The sequence below is a fragment of the Morone saxatilis genome, unplaced genomic scaffold (assembly GCF_004916995.1).
Source record: "Morone saxatilis isolate NCDOM2014 unplaced genomic scaffold, NCSU_SB_2.0 Contig16, whole genome shotgun sequence".
In the NCBI taxonomy this organism is placed as follows: domain Eukaryota; kingdom Metazoa; phylum Chordata; class Actinopteri; family Moronidae; genus Morone; species Morone saxatilis.
Genome location: NW_023339718.1, coordinates 12,304,749 through 12,316,315, shown reverse-complemented (window position 1 = coordinate 12,316,315; position 11,567 = coordinate 12,304,749). Strand labels below are relative to the sequence as shown.

The 11,567-nt window shown below is 38.8% G+C and overlaps 1 protein-coding gene and 1 non-coding gene across 3 annotated transcripts in view; one reads left to right on the top strand and one right to left on the bottom strand.

The window, feature by feature from the left end:
• Nucleotides 1–3,440: 3,440 nt before the first annotated feature.
• On the bottom strand, nucleotides 3,441–3,620 carry LOC118326314. The gene has a single exon (XR_004796632.1). It is a non-coding gene; the product is annotated as a U2 spliceosomal RNA (small nuclear RNA).
• A 5,680-nt stretch (nucleotides 3,621–9,300) lies between these two features.
• Nucleotides 9,301–11,567, top strand: part of hsd17b3 (hydroxysteroid (17-beta) dehydrogenase 3) — a gene marked incomplete at its 3' end in the record, with an annotated part of 8,079 nt that continues 5,812 nt past the window's right edge. The window contains 1 exon segment of one of the 2 annotated variants that reach the window (XM_035657626.1): nucleotides 9,301–9,494. In XM_035657626.1, the coding sequence (XP_035513519.1) occupies nucleotides 9,404–9,494 (91 nt within the window). 2 annotated transcript variants of the gene reach the window in all.

Below are 11,567 nucleotides of genomic sequence, written 5' to 3'. Positions count from 1 at the left end.
GCATTGCAAGTTACAACGCCACGAACTTTTTTAAAAATAACTTTATCACAGTTATTATGTGAACAAATATTCGGCCAATGTAAAACATATTATAATTATCAGTGTTTCCACACTAACTATAATACAATAATATCGACAATCAGCGAGTTTTTAGCGAAAATATCGATTGTTCTGATTTCTGCACGCGAACGTTGAGCAGAGAACTGCGCATGCGCCGTCGATAAATAACTGCCATTTAACGGTCGGACTGCTTTAAATGACTCAGTGATAATTATGAGGTAAATGTCTGAGTGTTAACGTTAGTATCCAGTTACTTTAATTACTTTTGGTCCTAAATATAAGTTTTTAAATAATAAATTATCTTAAATTAATGAATTACTAGTTAAATGACGGATGTGTTTCTCTTTTCAGAATTGCTTGTTCTGTCAGTGAAGGTAGTACTCAGATCCAATAATGCAATATAAAAATACTCTACAGGTAAATACTCCTGCATTATAAATATCTCTTATGTAAATGTGTCAAAATAAAGTACTCTTACTGCAGAAACATTATATATATATATATATCATTGACATTAGTATGTAAGCAGCATTTTACTGTTTCACAACAGTGTGTAAAATCTTATAAACTGATTTTTATGCAAAATCTTAATCTGCAAAGTAACTAAAGCTGTTAAATGAATGTAGTGGAGTAGAAATATAAAGCAGTATGAAATAGAAACACTAGAATTAGTCCTGAATGACAGTGCTTGATAAATGTACTCAGTAACAAACTGTACCACAGTCTGCAGCCTGACTTTAAACAAACAACTAATTATGTTTTTGTGTCTCGAAGGCAGCGGTCCCTGAAGGCAGCACCATTTCACACATCGATTCATTGACCGAGAAACCGTCAATAAATCACAGTCCCGTCCCGTTGACCTACAAAGAGCGGGGACAGAAGGAGGTCACTGGGTTGTTTTCACCCACCAGCATGTTATCTAACTCACATTATACATTATGAACTCTTTCATTTGCCTTTAAAACAGTTAGATTTGTGCTTTCTACAGGATTTACTGCTCCGTCTCAGTCCTCGCCTTCGCTACCACCATCATCTTCATCCTCAACCAGCAGCTCCTCCAGGTCGGAGTCTGATTCCTCCCCCCAGTGCAGCATCAGTTCTGGGACACTGTGACGATGAAGAGCCCTGAACACATCACAGGAGCCTGGAGCTTTCTCTCTCTGACTTCTCTCAGAGGCAGGAAGCTCAAGAGGACTCAGTCTGGTCTCCAGGAAAGGTCTCCCGACTACTCCGGCCCTCTGTGGCGAAACAACAAGCTCTCCGCCACCCAGGAAACATCGGTTCCTGAGCGCCAAGCGAGGCTGCAGAGGTTCGACCGCAGACGGACAGATGTGGAGGCGGTCGCTGGCCGCAAGGCGAGGATGTCCCGATCCGGCCTGGAGCAGCAGCTGTCTGAGAGACAACCACCTCCAGAAACCAGCCAGAGGTTTCTTGGCTGATTCTTCAGAGTCCGTCAGAGTTTCTGAGGCGTATTCCCTCCTCAGCCAGAGAGAGAGCCTCCTCCTCCAGACGGTTCGGACTCTGCAGCCTCCTGTAGAACGTGTCTCCTCCTGGATGGTAGGCCTCCTCCTCCTCCTCCTCCTCCTCCTCCTCCTCCTCAGTCTGGTGGAGGAGCAGCTAGAGGAGAGGTAGTATGAGAGGGTCCCACCGTCTCTCACGCAGGAAGCAGCCTGAACAGTTCCTCGCTCCTCCTCATCCTCACTCTCTGACTGTGTGTCGTCCTGTTGATCGGTCCAATATCAGCTCTCAGAGGCCTCCTGGTGGATCAATAACGTCTGGTCCCTCTGCCTGAGGAAGAGAAATTAATTAAACATGAATAAAATAAAGCAGATTATTAGGATGAGGAAAGATGCCTGGACAGAATAATATAAACAGAGTGGGATTAAATGTGAGCTGTAAACATGTTTTTAGGACTTATTTAGTATAAAACCGCATTAATTCTCTGCGATATTCTACAGGCTGAAACTTTATACTACTACTTTATATATATTAGACAGGACAGAGACTTTAAATGTGATACAGACGTATAAAACATTTACACTCAGACACTTAAATACTCACAAAATATCACCCAGAAGCAGATGTGAGTGTGGAGCTGGATGTCGACCGTCAGTCTCTTTGTGGTGACGGTCTCTGTGTCTCTGTGGCAGACTGGACCCGGTTTAAAAGCTCTGTGGGTTTATGTGGGTTCGGTTCAGGATCAATCCATCCTGGGACCTGATAACTAATTGATTAGATGGTAAAGATCCCCGGGCGGATCCTGACCTCTGATCCCCTTTAACCTCGCTGCCCTTCGTCCCCACTGAAGATCAATCTGAGACTGTTAATCACAAACACTGAATTATTCTGCTGTTACAATAAAACATGAACATTAAATACACCATAAATGTTTTACAGGATATTCTTATTGTGTACAGTCAGAGACAAACGTCTGCTTTTATTTCACTTTGTTGTTTCCTGTCACAAATACCAGCAACAAAGGAGAAAGTCGTTATAAATATAAAGCCTCTTAGCACAGATACTTCCAGTGTTCACGCACATATTCAGAGTATTATTCATTATATTTATATATATTATATTGAAGTTTGATTTGTGAGCACAAAGTATAATGATTAACGAGACAGAATCCACTAACTATACTACCTGAGGAGTTAAAGACAACAATAACTGAAGAGATCACAGGAGAATATAAGTATTTCACAATAAGGAGGGAAGTCTGCAATACCAGGCGTACAGTCTTCACACCGTGTAGTTCAGGCTTCATTTAGGGAACAGTCTTATCAATCAGATGAGGGACTTAAGAATAAATGTTCACTCTTCCTTTTCAATAACAGAGATAGGATAACACATTATGATCACCAGCGGTGAATGTGTGTACAGCAGCTTCCACATAACATGACAGAATAATAGATTCAATACAATACCTACAAATAGACTCATTTATATGTGTGTGTATGTTTGATGGAACATTCACAGAACAATGCACAGCTTATTGAATTGTAAAGGTGTGTAGCATTAACAAGTAAACATGTAATACATATTTGCCTTGCACCAAATTAATTACAGCAGGAAGTTACAGTGTAAATAAATATAATTGCACAGGGAAATAATTATTTTTATGTACGTATATGTAAAGATATATAAGGATATATGTCCAACTCCATACATGAGAGGGATAATGCAGAAACAGGTTATATAGAGTCTTAATGTGGTATTATACATAAGATCTATGTGAAATGGAATATGGAGATAGAAGATCAGTATATTGATATAATAAGCTGTGGGTGGATGAGACAGGAGTAACACAGTGGTTGGTGTTCTCGAGAAGTAGCAGAAGAAGCACGAATAACATTAATAATGTTTAATTATGTGCACAAAGAGAGGGGTGCACGGTCCTGGAAGTATGCAGATACCAGGTTCGATGCGTGAGTGGCGGGCAGCCCCTATTCCATCTCCAGTTCAAAAACATTTAACATATATGGTCCCGGGTAGGGACGTATCGATATTAAAGCTGATAGAACAGATACTACACTGGATCTTAGCAAAAGGCGAGAGCCGATACTGAACTACAAGTCGGAAGGTACGGAGATCTTTCTCGCACCGGGAACTCACTGACGGTGTTAATGTTAATATATATACTGTGTGTTATAGATATTAATATATAATGTCTATAACACACAGTGAATCAGTCAAAGAGGATAAATCAACGTAAAATGTGTCATTTGAACAAAATACGGTTGTCGGAGATGCGTTTGACAGCGCTTCCGGGTCATGTGACCCAATGTAGTCCAATAGGAAGAGAAAAGGTGAGCGCTGTTATTGATGGTCAGAAAGAGAGCTGTAACTTCTGTTGGAAATCAAACTAACATCATATGAATCATACAGTGATACAATAAAGTTTCAATCATATCAAAGTCCTCTCTGAGAGTCAAACACAATGTTTGATCTGTTCACTTCCTCTAATGGAGAACAGAGCGGCTGAACATCCTCACATCTTCATCTTCATCTTCATCACCTGCTGACTGTTTGTGTCTGTATCTTATCGGATCATAAGCAAATCACTGTGAAGCTTCTAATCAGGAAACCTTTGGTATGCGAGATATAAAATATAAAGTCATTCATTCTCTTCTAAAGGATGTGTCTTTCAATAATGCCGTTAAAAAGTTTGTACAAGATATTCTTAATGATGGCCTTAATGATAATTATAGGAAAAAATGGGAGTTCTTCAAATATAAAGTCAGGTATGTTGCTATCAAAAGAAGTAAAGAATGAAAAACAGATCTGATGTACAGTCTTAACCTTTTACTCAATAAAGAACACATTTCTTTAGAAGAAGAGCTCGAAGTTACAACTGGATCAGTTTTATCTAGACTTACAAAAGGTGCATTTATTAGATCGAGGGCCAAATGGCTGGAGGAAGGAGAGAGGAACACTAATTACTTTTTGTGAACAGAAAGTCATTAACTGCCTTTAATATCAAAGATCAGAATGTGATAAATGAGTTTGTTTCTGATTTTTACGGAAAACTATATAATTCTAACTTTAACGCAAAGGATTGTGAAGTTTTCCAGGAAAGATTCAGACTAATATTCCCTTAATTACTGAAGATTTCAAATCTATATGTGACTCTGACCTGTCAACTATTAAAAAAGCATTATTCTCAATGAAGAAAGGAAAGTCAGCAGGTATTGACGGCTTATCTGTCGAATTCTATACTCACTTTTAGGAATCTATTCAAAACCCACTATTATGTGTGTACAAAGGAGAGCTGACGGCTACAATGAAGCAGGGTATCATATCTCTTATTCCCAAACCGGATAAAGACCCCTAATAATAGAGAATTGGCGTCCTATTACTCTCCTAACATTTGATTATAAAATATTAGTGTATGCCAGCAGGTTAAAAGTAGGACTAGACATGATTATTGCAGAAACTCAAACAGGTTTTATGAAAAATCGACATATTAGCAGTAACATTAGACTTATTTTAGATTTATTGGACTATGCAAATGAAGTTCACACCGAGGCTCTTATTTTGTTCTTAGACTTTTATAACTCCTTTGATACAGTTAGCACAACTTTCTTTTTCAGTCCCTCAAAGTATTCGGTTTTGGGAATAACTTTGTTGATACTGTCAGTATGTTTTATAAAGACATTAACAGCTCTGTGATAATCAATCTGAACACATCTAAAAGATTTCTAATTAACAGAGGTGTCCGACAAGGCTGCCCTATATCTCCCTTTGTATTTCTTTTAGTCACTGAGTTATTGTCAATCATAATATTACTCTAATTAACCAATTTTCTAACGCCTCAGGTCAAAGACTTAATATGTCCAAATGTGAAATGTTGTCTTTGCATAATTCCACTGATTCTACAATTGAAAATATCCCAGTAAAGACTTCTGTTAAATAATTAGGAATATTCATAACTAAAGATCTTACAGTTAGGCAACATTTACATTTCTCAAACAGACTAAAAAAGAATCTATTTTTAACATTTGGCTTCAGAGGGACTTCTTAGAGTTCTTCTCTCTAAAGCAGAAGGTTTGTCTCGCTTCGTATATCCAGCATTGTCCCTGTTTGTAAGTGAACCAACTACCACACAAGTCAAAAAACAGTAATAATAATAATAATAATAATAATTAAACAAAATTTTAGACTTCATCTGGAAACATAAATCGCGTTAACTCAAGAAATGTGTACTCTCCAACAGTAAGGCAGAAGGAGGTCTTGAAGTCCCAGATTTGATCGACACTGTCAATACCTTTAAGGTTAACTGGTTGAGAAAGTGTCTCAGAAACCCTGACTCGTTCTGGTTTTTCATCCCAAACTACAGTTTTAATAAAATTGGAGGTCTTTCCTTTCTTTTGAAATGTAATTTTTGACCTAATAGATCACCAATCAAACTATCAAAATGTCATCAACAAACTCTCCTCGCATGGAAGCTGGCTTTTGTCCACAATGTCTCACCCACAAGGCTTTCCTCTGGAATAACAGCCATATTCTTATAAGAAACAAATCTTTATTCTTGTTAAAATGGTTTGAAAGAGGTATCATCCATATCCTCGATCTTTTTGATAACGCTGGTAATATGTTGTCTTATGAACGTTTAATGTCTGTACACAGTTTTCCTGTTCCCTCCAGAGGATTTATATCTGTAACTCGTGCTATCCCAATAGAGTTAATTCAGCTTATAAAAAGCCACAGTGAATATAAAACAAGTCAACCTGTACTGATGCTGAGTGGGACTACAGATACAAAGTGTGATAATAAACATATTCCCAGTGTTTTCAAAGAATGAATAGAGTTTACTGGAGGTCCCAAATAGAGGACATAAACTGGAGAACAGCTTCTACCTCATAAATATTGCTTATCGAACACGGCTAAAGAAGTGCATTTTAAAATACTGCATAATATATACCCAGTTAGTAGTATTATTGATAAGTTTATAGATGTGCTTTTTGTAATCTTAATACAGAAACAATGTCACATCTGTTTTTTTATTGTGATATATCTAAAAAGTTTTGAGTGATGTTGAATCTCATTTTTTTGATGCTGCTAACTGTCTACTCTCTTACCCTTAAAGATGTTATTTGCTACTATGTTAACCCAGAAGATAATGCTCTTGAACACCTGATGAACTTTGTTATCCTATATGCAAAATTCTTTACTTTTTTACTTTTACTACCTACATTTGCTCCTTTTCTCCTGAACTGCTCTTTGCTTAAATCTCTGATTTTGTTAAATAACAAAAAAAGTAATTACTGAGTCATTATGAAAAGTTTTTCCCTGAAGCCTACCTATTTTTTATTTATTTACTTATTTATTTTAATTATTATTATTTAATTATTTTTATATATTTTTTTTTTTTGTTAAATTTGTACTCTATCTTTGATTTATTTATTATTTATGTCAGCAATGTGTTGATTGTTATTGTATAACTTGTAGTTTTGTACATTTAAACTGTTCAATATTTTTTTTTTTTTTTAAGTCATGAATGAATGGGTTTGCCTGTTGTTGTGTGTTGTTGTGTGCTGTTGTTGTGTACTGCCTCTCATCGTTGTTGTTGTCTTTTGGAAAGTACTCAAAGCATGTGATTTTGGGAGTTGATTTACTTTGTCGAGCTACATCTGTGTAGATTTGTAAGATTATAAAGGTAATAAAACTGTACATGATGTACATTATCAGCCCTGTACTATAAACAATGTAACTTGGCTTCTCAAGCATATTCATGAATGTGAGTCCAGTAGGCCTTGCAAAAACATCAAAAAGTCAAGCAATACAACAGTTTAGTCTTTTCCAGAAACTCTTACACTGCTCATAGCTCAACACATTTAAAGTTAGTGTGAATTGTGCTTCTTTGTAATACAGCAATTCTAACTATTTCATGTGCACTTCAAAGAAAGTAAAAAGACTCACCATGGCAGTCAAAGGCAGTTTTTCCTTGCNNTCTGTAAATGTTATAAGGAGTTCGGTCTAGACCTGCTCTGTTTGAAAAGTGTCCTGACTCCTGAGATAACTTCTGTTATGAATTGGCACTATACAAATAAAATTGAATTGAATTGTTTTTTATAAGAAATGTCATGATTCTGATGCATATAGAAATTGTATTTCTTCATTAGTGGTGTTGTGGATGAAATTAGGCCTGCAATTAACCATTATATTCATTATCGATTAATCTGTTGATAAATAAGACGTAAATTGAATTGATAAGATGTCACAATGTTGTGGCTCTTCTCCTGACTACATTATATGGTTCATGACAGATGGTTCATCCAATGACTTGCTGAGTATTTCTTAAAAGCGCCTGTCCATTAGACCCAGTATTTTCTTTAATCAGACGCAAAGTTATTAAGCATACCAATCAAAGTTAGGTTAAAACGTTTGACTAGACCATTAAGGGGGAGGTTCTAACTTTTTTGATGCCTAAGAGCTGATCTTGAGACAGTGTGCGGATTCTCGAAATACGAACCTGGCTGAAAAACTTAAGCATAACTGTGGCTACTAATTTGGCTGTTACTTCTTCTGGATACCTAGTGGCATCGTCACAAATGACAGCCTGACTCCTTCCTAATATCTACTCCAATATGCTCAAAGGGAGTGGAATGAGGGGTGCAGGAGCTGTATGCTTCCCTGCAGTGAGGTGACACTCTGGGCATGTTTTGCAGTAGCTTATGCACCTCAGCCCTTGATTTCCAAACACAAAAATCGCAGTTGGTGAGCTAGGCCCAGCTTCTGTTTTCTTGAAACACTCTGCAATTGGATCAATTTTCTACAAAAGAGCAAGGTTACAGGAAAAGGCAACATCCTCCTCAGCTAGCTCTGGCGCCTCAACTTCCTGCTTCAGCCGCCTATTGTAGCGACTCCCAAACCTGCTCTCTGCGTGACCCCAACCTTTCTTCCTGTGTGACTCTGGACACTACATCTTTCTGCTCCTGTGTCTGTGTCTGTAGTTGTAGCTGGAACTTGATGAGTGGACATATTTGTGCATCAGTTACTTGTCTCTCTGCAGAACCTGCCATTGAAGCTCGACTCCTTACATCTAGTGGGACAGACATGGGCATCTCTGTAACTAGAGTGGGACAGGTGTAACTGTGTGCAACACTGGTGGGGCAGGGATTTCCTTTGCCTTAGACCTGGTGACAACTGCCACAACCTACTCCTACTCTCCTGGATTAGATCCAAGAGAATTGAATGTATCTGTTTCTAACAACACAAGATACTCCAGAGTTACTCCCTCTTTCATGAGGTAAATTTGGTTCTGAACTATTGCTATGCGCACAAACAACCAGCACTGTCTCTACTGTCTTTCACTGCTCTCTTTGTACAAACCTTGCCTGAACAAGAGAGTGCAAACAACCTAACCTGTCTAATAATGCAGAAAGGGGTCTGCCATATAGCAGGACTGTTGGTGACAACTTTGGGGGATGTATTAATTCAGGTCTTGGGATTTAACACAGGTTTGCAGCTTTGGGCTTTTTAACTGGGCAGGTATAGTTTGCCTCACTACAGTTGTGATACACTATTTCAGCTTTGTGACCTGACTGAGGCTTGAGGTTTTTTGGTTCTACAAGTAAAAGTTTTCTAAAGGCTGGCCTGACCCTGTGTATAGTTCCCTACTACTACCTTTGCCCAGCCCCTCAGACTTACTCTCTTGAGATCTGACTTGTCTTGCATAGCAGTAGGTTCCCAGTGCCTAGTAAGCAGTCATAGTCATCCACCTGTTTAGCGGCCTCTGCAGCGGTGGCTCTTTGACCCGCACTCTTTGACCTTCTTTGTACAGCACCCTCAGATACAGCTCAAGGACTATCTTCTACGTAACCTTTTTTCTTTTTTGGTGTACATGTCATACTGGACCCATTTGCAGAATAACCTTTTGAAGTCGCTATACAGTTCTCCTCAGTGGGTGTCTCATAGGAGTGGAATCACTGATGGTAAGTTGATTTCATACTTTTTTCAGTACAGCATTCTTCTACAAGCCATAGTTTTGTGTATCTACAGGGTTCATTGCAATACAAGCCCCTCTGGTCTTTACTTTAACTTTAACAGTTTCTATGGACATGATGCTACCTCATATATCCTGCGTCCATTTGGACTGTTGTGCACATGCACAGAAACACACGTCTGCAACATGAACACATGGTCAAACAGCAGGTATATCACTGGCTTAAGAGCTGTGTGCAAGCTACTTGAAGCACATTGTCCCAGTGTTCTTTGTGTCCCAGAAATGTGTACTTCCTTTCCATTTCTGAGGAATAGGAGGAGGCAGTCACAGACACTGAAACCTATGGCTTTGTTCTTTGTTTTCTGGGTTCACAGTGTGCTGTGAACTCCTCACCCAGATCTGGATCTGAGGGGTGTTGACAACCAGGGATTGCACAAGGTGCTTGAAGTGCTTGAATTTTGCATGGGAAAAAATCAAGTACCTTCATAATAGCCCCTTTTTCATCAAGTCATTAGAATTAAATTGCTCAGAATCAGAAATGTATCATTTTTAAATGTGTTCTCCCTCTCCTTTCTTCAACCACTTGATGAGCCGTTTTCTGAAAACTGTGCCAGGGAAGTGTAAATTTAATCCAGCCTGTCTAGAAATGGATCTTTGTAGCGATTGGATTTTGCAAAAAAAACACCACCAACCTCATTGTGCAAGATAGAAAATTAAGAGTTTAGGGGTGCCCTATAGTTCACCCTGTAGAGCTGGCACCCCATGTACCAAGGCTGAGTCGTTGCTTTAGTGGCAATGGGTTTGAATCTGACCTGTGGCTCTTTGCTGTGTGTCATGCCCTCTCTCTCCCCCTTTCCTGTCAATCTTTAGCTGGCCTATCCAATGAAGGTAAAAAGCTGCCCAAAAAAACCTACTGAGTAGTAACTTTATGGGTGAGTCAGCCCTGACGGGCCACATTAAGTACTCTACTAAACTTACAAAAGTGACATTGTGTTTTACAATCACTTTGGTACTATTTTGTCCTAACAAAGTAAAGCAGAGTTGACAGAAATCACTGTAGTGACAATGTTACTGTGAGGAAGAATGCCCCATTGTATGTGTCATAATGACAGTTTGAGAGCCCTCAGCAACATTCACACTCCTTTAAGTCCTGGTTCCAGAGGTAAACAGGTTCTGCAAGATGGTTTTCCATATCAGCTCATCTTACAGCAATTAATTTGGCTCCCTTCCAGAGAGTTTATATTGCTCCAGTCTTTACACACATTCTTTCATGCCGACGTCTTCTAACACGTTAATCTCTTTACAATACTAACTTTTAGTAGCCAAAGTTTTCACTCTAGGAGGCTGAAATCTACTAATTGGCCAAAAAAGGGCTTGGCAATGGCAATGACCTTTCGTAAAAGGTTGTGTGTGTGTGTGTGTGTCGTTGTGAGTCTGTGTGAAAGCATGGATGCATGAATGCATGCACGTGTATGGGCAGAGCTATTGTGAAGCACCCCATCTTTTTTAGACTACATGAATTCTAACCACGCTTCTTTGGTCCTTTGTTAAAGGTGGATTAGTTAGTACTAAGCATTTGATCAGATACTGCAGTGCTGATGGTGATGGAAAAACCTTAGTCTGCTTCTGATGAAAATACTCAGATATTTGCCTCAAAAGGCTTTTTAAAAATATCAGGTTTAAGTGTGAGTGTGTGTGTGTCTGTGTGTGTTGTCATCCAAGTCTGAGGTAGTGAGCGTCAGGGTCTGTGCATGTGTCTGTGTTCCAGAAATGGGAGTGTTCTCTGGCAGAACTATTCCCTCTTCTGTCATTCTTTTTTCTAAGTGAATCTCTGAACTAAACACAGAGAGGCTTAAAGCTGGAGTTTGTTGTTGGACGAGCATGGATTTAATGGAATTGTTTTTCATTTCTCTTGGTGCAGCAGTTGTTGTCTACTATGGAGTGAAACTGCTGCTTTTCAGTAGGATGCTTTTTCCAAAACTATGGTTTCCACTGTCAAAGTCCTTTTTTACGTCCATGGGAGAGTGGGCAGGTGAGCTGTGTGTGCATGCATGGGCTTGTG